General features: G+C 34.7%; 1 protein-coding gene across 4 annotated transcripts in view; it reads left to right on the top strand.

The window, feature by feature from the left end:
- The window catches only part of ATP8A1 (ATPase phospholipid transporting 8A1), a 220683-nt gene that overhangs the window by 73963 nt on the left and 126988 nt on the right, over positions 1-19732 (top strand). For 2 of the 4 annotated variants that reach the window (XM_057729004.1, XM_057729005.1), the window contains 6 exons: positions 871-998; positions 3192-3269; positions 4232-4320; positions 9029-9073; positions 16902-16974; positions 19146-19251. In XM_057729004.1, coding sequence (XP_057584987.1) covers positions 871-998; positions 3192-3269; positions 4232-4320; positions 9029-9073; positions 16902-16974; positions 19146-19251 — 519 coding nt within the window. The remainder of the gene's footprint in view (positions 1-870; positions 999-3191; positions 3270-4231; positions 4321-9028; positions 9074-16901; positions 16975-19145; positions 19252-19732) is intronic. The other 2 variants (XM_057729006.1, XM_057729003.1) reach the window with 1 other exon arrangement.

Genomic DNA, 19732 nt, shown 5'->3' with positions numbered 1-19732 from the left:
TTAAAATATTTAAATTGAATGTACTTTCATTTGAACTCATGATCGCAGTGAATTCTGAGTTAATAGTCTTCTTTGGGAAAGTACTATTAAGTAGTTTCCTTTTGGATCATTTATCTTTTTACTAAGTTTACATTTCCTTTTGGTGAGCACTTAACCAATAAATTCTTAATTTCCAAGTGTGTGAAAACAATTTCTAGTAAAATTTATATCGAAACTGATTTTTTCAGTTGTTTTTTACTATATTGATTTAGCTTTGTAGCTATTCCAAGATTCTTGTTTTTTAATAGTCATTGGTTTGCTATTTCAACATTAGAATTGTTAAGACTGCCATCATTTTGTCTCTGCGTATACTTTACAGTTTATCTGGGATAACATTTATTTACATTATTAAAGAGGAAGAGTGTAATTTACCTAGAGCTGAATGTACCTAGGGTTCAGCCCAACATTGTTTTTGCTACCTGGGTTGGTTTTGCTGCTGTTGTTTGTTTGCTTTTAAGACATCCGTTAAATTGGGAATGCTTTTCAAAATTTTGTATAAAAGTGATTCTACCCGGTTGAGATTCTACCTGAGTCCTAACCCTAATATCTCTAAACTTCATGTTTGGAATGAGTTTAAAATACTTGGTAATACTTTCTCTTTTTAGTACCTTTATGCAGTTCTTTATAGGGTTCACAACATTTTGAACACAAATAATGCTGTTCTGTCTTGAAGACGGTATTTCAGAATGAGGATATATTATCAGCACAGTATTCCTTCCAAATTTTCTAGATATATTGTATAATATGGAAAATTATTATTATGCTGAAGTTCTGGTTAATGCAAATAAAACGTAAAACTGTAAATGGCTTTTTTCTTACCTTCCCCAACAGATGGTGGTGCTAGTAATTTTGGACTGAACTTCTTGACCTTCATCATCCTTTTCAATAATCTCATCCCTATCAGCTTGTTGGTTACCTTAGAAGTGGTGAAATTTACCCAGGCATACTTCATAAATTGGGTAAATATGAATTGTTGTGTTTTATTGCATGAAACATCTTGTCTTTTTTTCCTTTTATTATTGTTTTTGTTACATGAAGCATACATTTTTTTGATCTTTCAGGGAAAAAAGTCTTAATTATACCTTACTTTTTATTGACAAGACATTTCAAAATATTTTTGAACCTAATATAGTAATAACAAATTCATTTGACATGTGAAAATTGTAACAAAGTCTCATCTCAGAATCACACAAGTTTACAGACCAGACATGCTGGGGAAAATAGGTCTGTAGTTGAGGAAACCTACTTTTGGTTACACAGTGGTCTTGAGGAAAAGGAGAGTCTTAGGGTTTAGAGTTAAAATAATGGATTTTAGTTCTAATTCTATAATTTACTAGCTGTGTGAACTTTGCCAAGCCACTTGACTTTTTTGAGACATTTTCTTGCCAATCATACAGAAATAATAAAACATGCTTCACCTGTATGTCACAGTAGTTATATAGATCAAAGGACTCTTGTGACATAGCAGACAACTTCATAAACATTGGAGCACTATAGAAATAGCACCATATTCACTACTTGTAGCAACCAGCCTGCCTATCATGTTTTATACATCTTTGTGGTTTATTTTTCTACACTGTAAACAATTTTAGCTGGGTTCAAATTTTTATTTTTAATTTTTTTTCTTAATTTTTTTTAACCTTAGAAAATTGTGCTGGACATCTGTTTCCTAAATGTTTTATTTATAAAATGTTACTCTTCAATTAAATTTCAGTAATTTTTACCAAAGTTAAAATTAACGAATTTATGTAAATTAAGTCTTTAAACCTAATCTGCCAGAAAGTTTTTCTCTTTTATTTTGATTTTTTTATTATCTTTTGATTTTTTAAAATCACTTGAGTCTTTCAACATGAACAGTATTAGGGTTCTAAAAAATAAGCTACTTTTGCAGCTGTTCATTTTCTTTCCATGGTAAATTATCCACTTCAACCGTTAACCTCTAAATTCATTGGTAAAGATCAGTGTAATTTAGAAATCTGAAATGAGCTGCAGGCATAGCTAATTTCATGAAGGAGGTTTGTTGCTGAAAAACATTGTGTAATAAAATTTGTGTAAGTACAATTAAAACTTATAGAAGGTTTTCCATTCACAGAAGCAATAAGGTAGCTCATTATGAAAATCAAATAACTAGTCAGTCACTTTATTTTTTATTTGGATTTTCAAAAGTAATATTTGCTTCAAGTAATTATATAATTTTGGTATTGGATAAACCCAGCAGCCTTATTATTTTCAACTGCCTTCCTAATATACAGAGATTTTCCAACATTCCTGACAGATCTCCCTTACCAGGCAGCTTCTTCCTTATGTGAAAATGAGATTAGTAACTGCCTTCCTTTTCTCCTGGTTCTTCCCAATAGATCTTTTATGAACATGTCTAGTCTGTTTCCAAATGACAGCCTTGCAAAATATGTGAACTTGGCTATCGTGCCTAACTTCTATCATCCCCACCCCCCAACTAAATATCCTCCTCTCCTTCGTTTGACATGGTTTCCAACTTAATCCCTATTGCAGTTACTGCTGTCTGAACATTGCCCATTTGTTTACTGTTCCTCTTAAAAGAAGGCACCTGTTCCAGATCTGATGTTGATCAGTCTGACGTACAGATGTAGGAGAGATCAGATATTGCCTTTTCATTTGACATGTCAAAATCAGTAAACCCTGGCTTGTCAATAAAATGTTCTTTACTTCAGGTATATATACTGTAAGAAACTTGGCCAAGGTACAAGATGGAATCCCTTAAGTAATTTTTCCCGGGGTTTAAAATCTAAGTGATTTGAGCAGTGTTTAGTTGCTGTTATTTTAGCTCACATAAAGCATTGTGTCAGACACCGTACGTAGGAAACACTTCACATGTATCGTCTTATTTAATCCTTATATTGTAATAGGTCACATATTACAGGAAATGGGGTAGGAAATGGTGGAATGATGGTAAAAGGATTGCTTGATTCCAGAGACACGCTCTAACTACCATGCTGTTCTGCCCTTACTGTGAAATATGGTATTCCATATTGAGTAAATTTTAGGAAAACAACTGAAATGGTCAGGGATGACAAGAGATGAGAGTGTTACATACATAGCTCATCAGTTAAATAAAATCGTACTCAATCTCTTATTATGAGTTGTAGTCAGTGATGTCTTTTTTTTTTTTTAAGGATCTTGACATGCACTATGAACCCACAGACACTGCTGCTATGGCTCGAACATCTAATCTGAATGAGGAACTTGGCCAGGTAAATGAAATTTCTTATTGATATGTTGAATTGGAAGTCAGATTTCCTGTAATTTCTGCCTTATGTGGTAACTTCAGATGAATTGACAGCACCTAATTTTCCATTTTTGAATGATTGGCATAAATACGTTGGTACCTAACTATTAATTTTCATTGTTAGTGAATGAACATTATTTAATGCATATTCTGTTCTCGGGATAAGGTATTGCACAGAGAGATGTCCTTCAATATATAATCTAATTAGTATGTAAAGTATAGCTTTTCAGTTGTAAACTCCCAGTATTGAAATTGTTCATAGCTTTTGACCAGAAAGGAAGGAAAATTTAGTTTATGAAGTTGTATAAGTCAAACAGGAATTTAGTTTATGAAGTTGTATAAGTCAAACAGGAATTTCAGATTTATAATTCATATCATATTCACATGTATGTATATATTTGTCATTCATTTATACGTATTAGCTAAGAAAGCATTCTTCTTTTTTGTACATTGCTGTTTGCTAACTTTTACTCTTCAAATGTCATTTAAGCCAGAATTATCCTTTTTCTTACCAATTCAGATGTTGTATGAAGTTAATTTTAATCACAAGCCATCGCCAATCCCATAATTGTTATGTTGAGAAATGCTGATAGATGTTTTAGTGCTTTGTACATGTTGAGCAGCTATAGAGCCATTTACTAGTGGAAATTCAAACCACATTAAGACAGATTTCTATATGACTGTAGTTTTTCTGCTAGCTTGAGAGACTAGTTTTCATATACGATTCATTGATAAAATACTAAAATAAATAGTTAAGAATATTCCCTAATGATGTGCAGAAAGTAGTCAGTTAATAGCATTCATTGTGCCCCTACAATGTAACAAAATTGACAGAAAGAATAATGTAAGAGGTTTTTTTCCCTTCAATAAAAGACTGGCTTAAAAAGACCTCTGAAATTTTAATGAGATATTTTAAACTTTTTTTAGGTAAAATACATATTTTCTGACAAAACTGGTACTTTGACATGCAATGTAATGCAGTTTAAGAAGTGCACCATAGCTGGAGTTGCTTATGGGTGAGTTTTTTTCCCTTTAATTAGAGTATGATATACAGATTTAATTAATGCTAACAGTGTGGTGTAATTTAGGGAGTTATTAGGGGAATTTTTTAAATCTAGAAGGCAGCTATTTTAATTTCAGCATACATGTATGTTTTGTGTTTTATAGTTTGGTATTGTTTTTTATTTGGAATTACCTATGAGGCAGGGGCTCTGCTCAATAATATTTCAGTGTTTCGAGTTGCCAAAAAGGTCTCTGTCTGGCTCTGGTAATAAGGTACAGATACACTTCCCTCGGCATTGCCGTACGGGTAGAGTACAGCCTGCGTGTGTTAAAGCATGCAGTCTGTCCTTGGGCAGTTTTCAAGTTAAAATATCATCGTTTCTCTGGTAGTTAGCCCTTTGATTTCTTTTTATTACCCCTCCTCTTTGCAGTCACAGAGCAATCTAAACATCTAATGACGGGAAGGAGGTAGGACTTAAATCCGGGGGACGATGAACAGTGTCAGATACTCTTATCAGGCTCTTAACAGCCTTCAGCGCGTGCTTGCTGAGCGCCCTTTTTTTTTTTCTTACTTCCAGGTATGCTTGCCTAAACTGCTCAAAAGCCTTCTTTTTGAAACACTTTATAGGGTACTGTGAGAAAATTAATTTCTACATTTCCTAAAAAGGCATGATCAAAAAGATGAGACAGCCTCCTGGCTGATTGACCTTGGCCTGCTATCAGATTTCCCCACTATCTTTATCTACAAGCCAGACTGGTAAATATTGGTATCTTAACCACACAAGCAAGGGCACTTGCTTTTGGGTTTTCTGGCTTGTACCCCGCCCCTTCTCCATTCATGCTCTGTCTTAAGCTGTAAGCCAGTATAAAAAGAGGGTATTGAATTATGAAAATGCCTTTAGTTAAAATTATAAATAACCATATGGTAAAAAAATTCTAAAAGCACGTGATTGCTCCCATATGCAGGGTCTACAAAGAGAAATAGATGGAGGCAGATATCGCTGTTCTTTGGATTAGTAGAGAAGATGACTGAAAGGGACTTCAAACTGTGTGGGTAAATGAAGCTAAAAAGACATTTGATGTAATGGATTTTTTTACACTGTAAGGACAGGCCACTTACTATTTCCCGGGCCAGATGCCATTTTGCATCTTCCCTTTCTTATCTTAAGATCTCACAGTTCCCTTAGACAAAAGAGGCCTTCTTCTCCCCTCCACCCAGTTGCTACAGGCCTCTTTGTTTTGCTGCTGGGGCGGAAGAGGTAGGGCCGTAATCTTTGACATTTTGCACTTATATGTTCGACCCACGGTTATCCCAGATGAGAGAAGAAAAGGCCTATTGTGATTCTAGAGTTTGTTGTATTACACTTGCTGACAGATTTATGATGATATTTGTTTTTATACAAATTCTGCATTCATGCATAAATGTTATTTTTAAAGGGTTCTGTTTGGTAATTTACATCCCTTTTTTTACTTTGTCCAATGTCCAATTGAATAAGCAAGTTCTTCAAATCAGTAATTATTGATTGTGAATTTATCAGAACAGAGAACTAGGTACTCTTTTCTTTTGCATTTTATAAGGTTTTTTCTTACTCTTGGAACAAATTCTTAAACACTTACAAGCAGTAGTTCTAAAGAATAGTGTTCTTCCTATATTTATTGGTGATATTGTCATTAACTATTATGTATTATGATAGAGTGGGTTTGAGATTGGTAAATATTAAGGTAGTATTCAGAGTTATGTATTGTCATCATTTAGATTGTTCGCTATGAAACGAATTTCCTCCTGGGAAAATCACCATCTCTTAACATTGAGGTGCAGTTGTCATTCATTCGCCTTGTGACCCTAGACAATTCCTTTCAACTATTCCAAGTGCTTTAAAATGAGAGTAGTGAGACCAGATGATCTCCAAGATTCTTTTTCAGATATAAAATTCTAACATGCTTAGAAATTTAAAAATAGGAATTCCTTTATTTGCAATTTTTAACTGTGAAAACAAATATGTTTCTTCTTTGGATAATGTGTCATGTTCTCAAGAATACCAAGAGCCTTGTTGAGTGAAGCTAGTTTTTAAACCACTTCCAGTAAGTTGTGTATGGGCTTTCACGATCCTTAACCCTGATTGAGTTTTTATCAACATCCCCTCCCCTAAACATTCCCAATGGACAGTTGGAATGTCAGCATTGTAGACAGTTGTTGATATATGAAGGCTTTGGAGAAACGATGAGACTTCAGACTACTGAGGTGGTTACAACAGGAGAGACATGGCTGTTACTTAATTCCGCCAAACTCCACAGGGAAAAGTAATTACTGAAAACCACCCTTCTGTGGGCATTTCCTCTGGGCACTCTTGGATTATAGGAACCACAACATGTTTAAAGTGTCCTGCCTGCCTTATAGGAGTGTTTACACTTGGGTAACATGGGGAGATATTACATGCGTACTCTTCCAGCTCCAGCAGAAGAAAGCTTGCGGCATCTCCTCAGCATGCAGCAAAACAAAGGAAAATAACACAGACTTTCAGGTGCTAACAAATGCCTTTGGGGAAATGATTTCAGAGCTGATGCTCCCTAAGCATTTTTAAGAAAATAAAGCCTCCTTTTACCCTAGAGTCAAAGATGAGTTCTGTTGGCTTTTATCAGTTTGAAGGACAGGACTTGAAGTCTCTTGACAGTACAATCTTTGCCTAGTTCAGGGTATCCCATGGGCTTGTAGGAAGAAAATATTTAACACTTAAAACAGTGCTCTTCAATTTAGTCTTACTAAGTTTTCTCTTATTTCATATAACTTTGGCCCTAAATTGGATTCATGACGGGTACTAGCATAAGATTTGTGCATACCTAGCAATGATCATTTTGTAGAGCTCAACTTTGTCAGAAACGCCACCATGCTTAAACTTATTAGAATGTTTCACTAGATTTTTTTAGTTAAATATAAATAAATTGTGATGTCGTATTTCTAAACTTATTACAAACTAGAAATTTTGCTGTTAAACACTTAAGCCATCATTTCAGCAGATTGCTTCCTATACGGAATAATTCAGTTTTATCACAGTTACTTGAATGCCAGAAAAGGTAAGGAAGCTTTTCTGTTCAGTGGCTAGAATTCTCCATACAGTGGCTATTCTAGGCTACAATCCTAAGTACTATCTTTGTTGAAAATTTAGATCTTTCTGTTAGAATGAGCTGATGAACTGAGTACAACCTCTAAGGTTAAAAAAAAAAAAAAAAGATTTTATGAAGCAAACGAAACAATATTTTTTTGTATGGGCAAGTCATTTTAATCAGTATTAAAAACATTTCATTGACATTTTCCCTGTAAGTAAAAACCAAATGCTCCTAAAAGCAATCTTTATTTATATGTGAAAACAGTATGTGAGTAGTTTCACTTGATGGTATTTTGTTTAGCAGTGTATACTGAAAGAATCAGCAACTTCTTTAACACTGAGAAGATATTCACCATGAGAAACCTCACAATTATCAAAATAGCCCCTAGGTCTATATTATAACCAATAAATGTATTTTACTGCTCGCCATGACTGGTGGGTAAAGTTGGGTAAACACCATTTGTTTATTCACATGACTCAACAAATGTTCATCTCTTTGTATGTATGTAGCACTTTGTAAGCCGATGCAGATTTAATGATCAGCAAAAGTTCACATGGCTTCAGCCCTCCTAAAGTTTCTAGTCTAATTAGGGGTTAATAGATGTAGTTAAGTAATTATACAAATATAAAATCATAACACAGTACAAAGGTCTACATGAGTCTGTGACTGGGAACAGGGCAGGGGGGTGATCTAATCAGAGAGATCAGGGCCTGGGATGCTTAAGGCTGAGATCAAGAATGAGTTTGATTAAGTAAAGAACTTACCAAGCAGATATAACAGCACTGACCCACAAAGACAAATAACCAGGCAGAACATAACACCAGAGCTGCTGGAGCAGTGATCTTGGGGAAACTCGTGCAGGCAGGGTAGGTAACAGGTGCGTGGGTCACCTGCTGCTCATCTCATCACATTCTGAGTAGTGCTCAGCATCTGCCAGGGCTGGGCCATGCCCAAGGAGAGCAACCCTAAGCCTTGACTTCTGTAGCCTTTAAGCTGCATAAGTTGAGGAACACCAGCCCCTCTCCCGGTATGAGATCCAGGGCATAACAGCAGTGCAATGTGGCCGAACCTTGGCACAGTGTTTTTGCTTGGTCCCCTGTAGTTATAGCAGTGCAATTGATTTTTACTTTAATATAACTGTTTAAAGAACCATCCTCTCATGGTAGTCAAATTTACTTCTGAAATGTGTTCAATACTTGGCAGATTTTATCAGTGTGATAGTTTGTTCTTAGATATTAACATGTTTGTTTCATTAAAATACTTTATTCTGATTATGCAATATGTGAATTAATTTTCCATTGGCTTTAGCATATACTTAAACTCTTAAGTTCAATATTTCCTGCTGAATATTGAATTGTCTGCATAAAATCAAGAAATTTCATGGTGTGAAAAAGCAAGTTGGCTATCCAGTTAAAGAATAACTTTGTAACTCTACTTAGTTACCATAGATCATACTTACTATACTAACTGCCATTCTTTCAAAATCAACTAAAAGGTTTTTTTCTTAACTTTTTCAAGATCTCTCTCTCAGTACTCCCCTCATTCGTGCTTTTACGTTTCCAGCCTTTCCGTGATTATGTTCTCCTTTCTCTCTGTCCCTCCTCTTGCTTTCTGAAGCCATGTCCCTGAACCTGAGGATTATGGTTGCTCTCCTGATGAATGGTAAGCTGCATGGCCCTGTCTGTCTCATTGATCCCTTTAAAAGGTTTGCATATTATTGTTTTGTTAGACACATTTCACTCCTTTTGCAAAAATTACTAATCAGGTAGGGTGACAGCGCTATAAAGTATTTCTTAAAATCTGTTGAATATCCCTGATTTCCTATCAAATAACCTTTAGTCATTTTATAAACACTTAATTCAAAGTTTAGGCTTGCTAGGGTTTTATAGAGCTATGTGTCTGTAATAAAATTTGTAATGATCACCTCGGAGTCCCTGGGCTGTGGACTACCTAAGGTTTTAGCTACAGCTCCAGAAAGCTTTCTTTTTTTTTTTTTAAGCTCAGCACTGCCACCTTCTGCCACTGTTGACATACTCTGCAGAGCTACAAAAAGATGCTACTCAAACACACCCACACAGTAGAAATTTCCTTTACTTTTATTTTCGTTCAATTACTAAATCTGTTTAGAGGTTAGAAAATAAACATTTTTTAAAATTAAATGTCTGGAACAAATGTTGGAAAACCACGCTACCAAGGACTAGAGTTAATTGGAATATAAGTAATTTTAGAGTTGTTAAATATGGCATTTTATGGACTTAATTTCAGTATGTATTGGATTTTTTTTTTTTGTCTTCCCTTAAAATCCTGTCCATGGGTTTACATTTTTATTTAGAATGGTATAAGTTTATTTCGATAATTCATCATGATTTGGTGGCAAATGAAATTTCAGAATATAGGTTCCTTTGATGCTGGTAGCTCTAGAAAACATGGCTTTATATGCGGTCACAGTCTCCTTTCAGATCACACATGTGTTTTATGATTAAGCCATATTTTCAACTTGGATTTTATTTCAGTAAAGTGGAAATTTGCTAACAGTTTACGGTAAACCTCATACTACCTAGGGTTAATGACAGAGGCAGCTGTTTGGTCCCTGTGATAGCTGATGAGTCACTACATTTCAGCCCATTGCTTGGTGTGTCATACATTTCGACACCTACCCACAACGGAGTAATTTTTAGTGTTTTTTAAATGTGCCAAAGCATCTTACTGTTTGTGGATAATTCAGGTTTAATGATGTAGATATTCCCTTTTATTTAAGCTTTTGAGAATGTAGTTAAAATTTTGACCATATCTTGTTACTTGTTGCTTTTCTGTAGAATTAATTAACATAATTCAATTCATTTTAAACACTGTTCATGGGTGTAGAATTAACATATGTTTTTCGAAGATGACTTGTTCCTAAGAGAAGGAAATTGCCTTCATCATATTTTTATTGAGATTGGATGGAAATGTTTAAAATTGTTGTTTACTCGGGTCATTTAAAATATCCTACTTTCAATAGAGGTTGTTTCATGATTTTTATCACTATTGGAAAGAAAGGATGTCATTTTATCTGTTTAATAAGTTCTTTTTGTAAATCACCCTTTTGGGAGATTTGATATTCTAAACTAGGTAACTCCAAATTTAAAAATGCCAGCTTTTTCATAAATTTTTGTACAATTCCACTTACAGTTACATATAAACTTAGATATTAATGATATTTTTAAAAATAAAAGGGAAGGCTTTTGCCAACTTCTTAATAAAGTAAGCTTTATTTTAAATATATACTTGGATTCTCCATCTATCAAGTAGTTACCTGTAGGCAGCAAAGATGAAGGAACAGATACTACTTGAACTTTTATTGCGTCCTGGGTCCTGTACAATTGTCAGGGATACAGACTTCACATTCTGACCACCCAAGTTCACATCCTGATCCTACTGGTGCGCTTGAACTAATTACCTAACCTCATTGCCTGTGGTTCTTCATTTGGTGGAATGTAGACGTCATGGGGAGATTGTGAAGATTAAATGAATTATGTTTTTGAAGTGCTTAGAAGAGTGTCTGGGCGTAGTAAGCTCACAGAGAGTGTTCGCTCTGATGTCTCTCACTTAATCCTCAGGACTTATTTGAGGAGTTGTCATTGACATGACCATTCTAAAGTTGGTAAAATCTAGGCAAAGAAGCTAATAAGTAACTTGTGCCAAAGTATTACAACCATTAAACATGGGAGAAAGAGTTAAAGCCTTGCTCAGCCTGGTTATAAAGTAGGTGCTGGTTATATTACATCCGACAGACTTTAAAGAGCTTCAAAAATCTTCTGTTTTTACAACAGAAGATATCCTTACTATTTCGTTAGTTTATTTTTTCTTTCTTTCTTGTTTTGTTAAGGTAGCAAGAGCAAGTAAAGTTTAACTGACTGACTTGAGAAAAGTTAGCATGAGGGGACACAACTTTGCACGGTCCTAAACCTGGCATCTGTCTGTCTTGATCCACTTGGTTTCATGTTGCCCGTGAAACCAAGATTGAGAGTATGATCTGGTTGAATCCTACGCTGCAGGTATCTGACCATATCTTCATGCTGCTGGTCTTAAAGGGTAAACTGGAAAGTGTAGCTGACTATATAAATCCAAAATCTGAAAGTTTATTCTTGTCTGTCAGCAACTTCACCTTTCAATGTGAAGTTCATTGATTCCACATATAAAACCTGTGGCCTATACTATATATTTTACTACCCTACTTGAACCATATTTGCCACAAAAATACCAAGTTAAAAAACACGTAATATTTAACACTTAAGTGTATGTAGATTAGTTAACATATTTAGTCAGATTTGAAGGCAAACCTGTAATGTTTCAAAAACATTCTCTTGACATTAAAAATAATTAGATGATGGTTGTAGCTCTACTCACTTAAATCTATTCATATAAATAGTTTACAGAGATGAAATCATTTAGCAGCCAGTAGCCACTTACTCCAGAATTGGTATGGGTTTGTTATTGCCAGGTACCATCAGCTAACACATGACCTTACAGATTAATTCATTTCTATTAAAAATCTACCATTCTCTAAACAGATAGTATCAATATTTAGAGGATCGCACAAAAATATCTGCTTATTATCAACATCCGTGTAGCCCTAAGATATGGTTACTTTCCAAAACTATATATTTCATTACATTTTTTTCTTTTTCTAATCTTTTGGTGGAAAATATCAAGCATAAATAGACAGGTATACTCATTTACTCGCTTCAATAATATGTACTTAAAGCCAATTTCAATTCATCTGTATTTCCCTCACTATTACTTTGAGGCAAACCCCAGGTAATATATATTATTTCACTTTTTCTTAACTATTTGATATGGTTTCTCATTATTCTTTCTGATAGTTGTGGTTTTTCCTTAAATAAATGCTAGCAAGGGTGCTTCTCCAGGAGAATTACCTTAAAGTGTTCTGTGCTTAGTCATTTCACTGTGGTTTTTAGTACTATCACAATATCAGCAGATAGTACCATTTTCTGGTGTTAGTTTCTCATTTCATTTTGGTCTGTAATTATGTATGGAATGAATAGTATTTATTTTTTCTGCTGCAGTCGCTGTGCTCACTAAAACATTCTTCCAGGTGTGACTGTATAATAATGAGATCTAACACATCCAAATTAGTGTTAGTCTTCAAAGTAGTCACTTTGACAGGTAATTTATTTATTCCAATGAAGCAACCATTTCACAGAATGTTTTTGGAACTCCTCTTTTGTAATTGCCCTCAGAAATACTTTGGACCACATGAAAAAGCAGATTTCATTACTTTGCTCAAAACCCATGTCTAACAAAAATATTATAATTGAATTCAATCACTTGTTCATATTCTTGGACTTGAGTGGACCTGACACTGAATAACAAATTCATTTCTGAAAATTAAATCTCCCTTTAAGGAATTTTGATTTGGAACAGTGGCACCATTCAGAAGCAGAAGGTGTAGATCCTTTCAAAACAACAGTGCTTTGCAGACATACTGCCTTTGTCTTCCCGTGTGTGCATGTGTGTAGCATGTACATGTACATAATGTATACATTTAGTTTGTATTTAGGATGTGTATATGTTTCAGCTGACATGATTGGATTTTGTTCTGACATGGATTTTGTTGTGGTTTTTTATATTCAATTTAAATTTGATTTATTTTTTAAGTTCATAATGCGTTAATGTGTTACAAGTTCAAAGGATGTGAAGTTGGAAAGGTTTCCCTCCCTCTCCTGTCTTCGACCTTCCATTTCCCCTCCTGAAGGAAGCCAGTGTAACCAATTTCAGGTGTATCCCTCCAGATCTATTCTACTCATATACATGCATGTATTTTTTCTCTCATATTTTTACAGAAAATGAAGCATACTATACACACTGTTTTGTACAGCTTTTCATTTAACAGTGCATCTTTGAGGTTTATCCATATTCCATGGAGAGCCTCCCATTTTTTAAATAGTGTTCTGTTATGTGGATATACCATAGTCTTTTTAAGCAATAACCCTGATAAACTTTGGGTTCATTCTAATCTTTTGCTATTAAAAATGCACTGCAAAGAATGAATGTGTACGTACAGCATTTTGCACCAGGTAGTGTAAATTCCTAGAACTGAAATTTCCACATCAAAGGATTACATGCATTTTAAATTTTGATAGAAATTGCCAATATCCCTTTTTAGAAATTGTACCAGCTTTCATTCTCACCAGTGTTAGATGGTTTAACTGTTTTCCCATGATCATCGCAGCAGAGTTGTCAAACTTTGTTTCTGCCAGATTGATAAATTTAAATCTCATTTCTCTCATTATGACGCAAGATTGAATGTACATTTAAAGCCACTTTAAATTTCCTTCTTTGTGAACTGTGTGTTGATATCCTCTGCTCCTTGTCCCACTGCATTGTTGATCGTTTTATTATTGGTTTCTCTGAGTCCTTTTCAAGTGAATTAACCTTCGTTATATGTGTTGGAAATATTTTCCCCCATTTTGTCATTTGGCTTTCGAGTTTGCTTACAATAGTTTTTACTATACAGAAACGTTTTAGCTTTATACACTCAGATTTTTTAATTTGTTTTGTTTTCTGAATTACGTATAATACTTAGGCCTTTTGTACTCCTAAGTTATTTTTTAACTTAGTTAAAAATAATTTTTTATCACCTTAGTAATTTTATTAAGTCATTCATCCATTGGTTTAAGGTAAAAAGTGTGGCTTGAACTTTTTTCCTTTTTTTCTCTCGTTGGCATGATTTCATAGTCCACACTGTCATGTATGAAATTAACTAATACTAGACTTCCCTGGTGGTCCAGTGGTTAAGTCTCCGTGCTTCCAGTGCAGGGGTGTGGGTTCAATCCCTGATCGGGGAACTAAGATCCCACATGTTACACCCCCTGCCTCATTACTTTTTGCAAAATGCCGTAATTTCTTTGTCTGCTTATGAGGCAAATGTCACTTGAAAACTTCTATGGAAAATTTTAACAAAATGTAGATGTTGGCTTGTACTTTTATTTGTGAGCAGTTTGCAAATTCATATAGCTTTGTCAACTAACAGTTAAAACTATTTTACATTTAATGCAGTTGGTCCTTATTTTGCAGTGACTTGAGCTTCCTAATTTTATCTGCTCACTTTTACTAAAAGTGAACATTTTGTGAGATTTCAGAGAGAGGTGATGAGAGCTCCATGCCTGAGTTATCCAACCCAGGCCATGTGATTAAGCAGATGAGTTGCTGATGGTTTTTGTGATCTTGGAAAGGAAGCTGCTTTCTGGGAGAAGAGTTACTTAGCATTATCCTTGTCAGAAGGCATCGCTGGTGAATAGAGGGCAGGATGTGTCTGTGTATTAATAAATATTTCAGTTGCATATCCAGTGTTATTTGTTGTAAATACATTTGAAAATTTTATCAATTGTGGTAAATGTGATTTATGAAACGAAAGAATTACTGGTGAGACTAATAAGACATATCTTCAGATTTATAAAGACTTTTAGGCTGTAATTCTTTAGAAGGAAAACAGACTTCTATATGCCGAACGTTACTGTGAATATTCCTTTTTTAAGAAATGATAATATTTAGAAGAAAAATGCATGTTAATTTCTTTCCACCCATTGGTAAGTTGTTTAAAAGTTCTTGGATTTTTTCCCTTCATCTTTAAAACTAGAGGAGGAGGAGAAGTGGTGGTGGTGGTGGTAGTAGTGGTGGTGGTGGTAGTAGTGTTGGGGGATTTTACAGAGTGAAGCAAAACACTGAGGCTATATACAGGAAGCAGCATTTATTTGTGCCAGCACAGGCTCAGTGGATTCGTATCCAAAGGCTGAGCCCCAAACACAGCAGGGCATTGTCTTTTATACCTTTTGTTAAGCTCCTATAGGTGAGGCTTTCTTTGTCCCTCAAATAAGGTAACAAGGAAGGTAGCATGTGATTTGATTGGATACTTTTCTTTCATGGCCTCTGGGCCGTTTTAGACTTACAAGGGCTACATAGTAACAGAGGTATGCAGGAAACATGCAAGAGGAATTACAGAGTAAACAGGCACATATAGATAACAACTGGACCCAGCTACATTTCTCCAGTTGAGTTATGGCCTCTGGGTCTTAGAGCTCCTAGTGTTCCCACCACAGTAGTAGTAGTGGTGGTGGTAGTAGTAGTAGTAGTAGTGGTGGTGGTGGGGTGGTGGTGGTGGTGGTAGTAGTAGTGGTAGTGGTAGTAGTGGTAGTAGTAGTAGTGGTGGTGGTGGTAGTAGTGGTGGTAGTAGTGGTAGTAGTAGCAGTAGCAGTAGCAGCAGCAGTAGTAGCAGTAGTAGTAGTAGAATGTGTTTATTCTGCCTCCCAGTGATGTTTTTGAAAATTCTAATCTACTACATGCTAATAAAGATGTATTATAATTTTGAGAATTAATAGACCAAATTATTGCACATAAATAAAGGTGTATTTTACTATAAACATTCTAACTTCCTTCTTTGGTTTATGGATAAAATGCATATATTGACAGTATGGTTTATGTTCAATTATTTCACTTTTTCTTTTCAATGATTTCTCCTTCCTTTCAAGCAGCTGGCTTTAAAATATGAAACTCTTGATATTTGGCACATTGGCACTGATAATACTCTTTGTAACCTCTAAAGATTGTGATTAAAAGCTTTCTGGATTGTGATTATTTAGTAATGAATACATTATTTTTTCCTCAGTGATTTCTGAAATTTCCTTCTTGCACAAAAGGTTTAGATCTATATATTTTCACTGAACACTGAAAAGTATACCCTTGAGGTTTGACATTTCCACACAAATGTTTTTTGTCCTTCCTATGAATCTCGGCATTTTGATATTAAATCGCATAGCTGTGAGACTAGGAATAGCTAGATTATAGAGGCAATTCTAATTTGGTTTGTTTCATATGGAATTCATGTTTGCTAATCTGAAGACAACCACAGCACAAAACCCCATCCACGTTTATGGTTTGTTCTCCTTTATATACATACACAGAGTGAATGAGGTATGTATGTAAATATATCAGATATTTGTTAGTGATAGATGTTGATGAAATATGTAAACAGTTTATTCATATTTTAGTTTCATATGATAATCATGTAGTAACAGTCACTTCAAATAATTTCTCATGGCTAAAGTAAAAGAATATTTTTTATAACAACTCCATTAACAATCAAAATTTTTCAAACTTGGAAAAATTATGGAAGTAGAAAAATTCAATTCCAGGTATTTTAGCAGTTTTGTTACATTTTTTAAATTAATTTTTTTTAGCTTCATGTGACTACAACATACTTTTACTCCAGGAAAATGAACAGTAAAAGACTTTCACGTTTTAGAATGTTTGAAAATATTTTATGATTCAATCCTGAAATCTGTGATGTCTTATTTAGAAATGCAGACTAGATTATATTTAATCTATTAAGAGTTTGCAGGCATAATGATTTATTTTAAAAGTAACGTACAAATAGATCAGTGGGCTTGTATAAATAAACCAAGTTTGTTCCATTTTTTTTCACCTTTAGGCAGAGCTCACAGTTTGGAGACGAAAAAACATTTAGTGATTCATCATTGCTGGAAAACCTCCAAAATAATCATGTAAGCAACATAATACCGTTATCTTTTCCTTAATAAATGAAAACTAGTGAGTGTTTCTCTGAATTATCTTCCATGTATATATATTTCTTTTTTAGTTTCATGGTCATTTCTAATAATTAGCAAAATCTGTTATCTCTGAATTCTTTTTACTTGGCCAACATAAATTCATGGTTGTTGGATATTTAGTTTTAACATGGTCATTAATCAATAGTCTGTTTTTTTAAAATATTATATGTTAACTCGAACTCTATTTGCATGAAACAACTCGTTAACAATTTCGGAATATCTATAGAAATGAATTACCTGCTCAAAATTATAGGCCAGTGTTAAATCTACACAATAAAAACTTCCAAAAAAAAAAAAAAAGAACTTCCAACATCTGCCACCCAATATGAACATTACACTTAATGAAGTTACTGATACTTATTAAAATTCCATCCAATCAAATGGTCTCCTAAGTTTAAACCCCCAATTTTTTTTCACAATCGCTTCAAGCTCAGTGTGTCAAAACTTGAACTTGTGCTCATCACCCCAAAACCTAGGCCCTTCCTAGCACTGGTGGACTTACCGTCTCTGCCCCTGGGCAGGGCCCCCAGCAATGTGTTCATGTGGATATTTTTGCCTTCAACAAAACATGAGCTTCAAGATCCACAAAATCTAGACCTAGACCCACCTCTTCTCTCTTGTGTTCTCAGGTTTACAATTGCACCATCAACGAACTGTCTTATTACTCATTCTAGGAACTTAGGGTTGCTTTTGCTACTTCCTTCCCCTCCATCTCCAGATCTGTAATGAGTCACTCAGCCCCCATCAATATGACTTTCTAGAATATATCCTAAATGTCTTCTCCACTTCATTCTCACTTTCTCTACCCCAGTCCAAACTACTGGTATCCCCCAGGTGAATTTACAGCAGCCTCCTAACCATGCTCTTTGTTTCCATTTTTACCCCCTCCAGTTCTTACTGCACGTGGCAGCTGGAATGATGCAAATGGAAATCAAGTCCCATCACTCCCCTGTTTAAATCCATGCTGTGGCTTCCCTCTCCACCTACAAAGTTACATGGTCCAGCCCCTGCCGAAGTCACCAACCTCACTTGGAGCTCCCCTCCCTTTCTTTCTCCTCAGGCTACACTGACTTTCTTTTATCTTCTCAAACATGCTTCATTCTTTCCTCCTTTAGGACCTTTTCAGTCATGTGTGATTCGTGCTTGATGGAAAACTCTGTGCTCAGTTCCCCATGAAGCTAAATCTTCTTCAGCTTAAAGATCACGTTGTCATGAGAACAACCACAGACTGGCCCACATCATATTAGATTATATGATATTTGCACATTCTATCCTTTGTAGCCCTTTTCACGCTACAAATAAATAATACTTGTGTACTATTTATCTGTGTTTTCCCCACTAGTCAAAGCTTGACATAGCAGGGACCTTGTCTATTTTGTCTGCCATTCTAGCCTTTACACAGTTTTTTTTTTTTCAAACAATGTTCTGATTTTTCTTTCCAGTCACTTCACTTTTTTGGTCCAAGAGGATAGAGGAATATATTTCTCCTTTATTAATTCGAATGACATCTTTCTTCATCAGGAACCAGACAAGAAGATGTTTAATTTTAAAAACCTGGCTGCTTTCTTGCAGAAAGGATCTTGTCTTCCTCCGGCCATGAGAGTCCATTGTACATAGCTCAATCAGTCCTTTTTTATTTAGTAAAACATATCAGATTAAGGTTGCCATTTTTGGAAAGAGAGAGGACAAAGCCTTATAGAGGAACCCCTGCCATCCTCACCCCAACACAAATTAGTGGCACCACAGTAAGAGTAGGTGCCTCAAATTCAGATCCGATCAGGAATTAGAACCAGGTAAGTGACATTTTAGAATTTCTCTCCTGTCCTTAATAAGATTCAACCACATCTGCCTTTTTCACTGTACTGTTTCTATTTAACAAGACAAAGTAGTCTTATATAAATGTTTGGAAAAGGAATGAGAGGGTGCAAAAATGAGTGATTTTAGTTAAAAATATTTTTTCTTCATAATAGATGTTGGCTTCTTGGATTCTACACCTTCAGTATTTAACAGCTGCGTTCTTAATAGATGTACGTGAAGTAGTATCACTGTCATTAGTGTCAAATGTTTAAATGAAAGGGGCTAAATTGTGTGTTTATTTCTTACAGCCAACTGCACCTATAATATGTGAATTTCTTACAATGATGGCAGTTTGTCACACAGCAGTACCAGAGCGGGAAGGTGATAAGATTATTTACCAAGCAGCATCTCCAGGTACAGATGAAGCAATTGTGATGTATTTCTTGGTGGAAAATTGTTCTGAAATTTGAGATTGTTCAGAAAAATTTAATTTGAAGAGGTAAAATAATCAAGTTATGTTTTTCAGATTAAAAATTTTATCTACTGATCAGATAAACCTTGGCTTTCAAATTTAAATATATATATATATTTTAAAATATATAGCTTTGTGTAACATTTGTTATATGACATAAATGACATGGAAATTTGAATAACAAAATTCACACAAGTAAAAAAAATGATTCTTTATATATACACATAGTAAATTCTCCCTTCTTTGTAAATAACTAAGAATAAACTGTTAGTCATAAACAGTTTTTGCACATAAGCACACAGGAAAAGGAAGATCTGTTTGCCTAAGTAGTGTGCATTTTAGAATACCAGCTTTGCTTTCTTGTTTTGGAAATGATAATCAAAGAGTTTGCTGTGTGATTGAGTGAGAAAAGTTGTGCCCGTT

This window comes from Hippopotamus amphibius, chromosome 3 (genome assembly GCF_030028045.1).
Source record: "Hippopotamus amphibius kiboko isolate mHipAmp2 chromosome 3, mHipAmp2.hap2, whole genome shotgun sequence".
Lineage (NCBI taxonomy): Eukaryota > Metazoa > Chordata > Mammalia > Artiodactyla > Hippopotamidae > Hippopotamus > Hippopotamus amphibius.
This window is presented reverse-complemented; position numbering and strand designations above follow the sequence as displayed.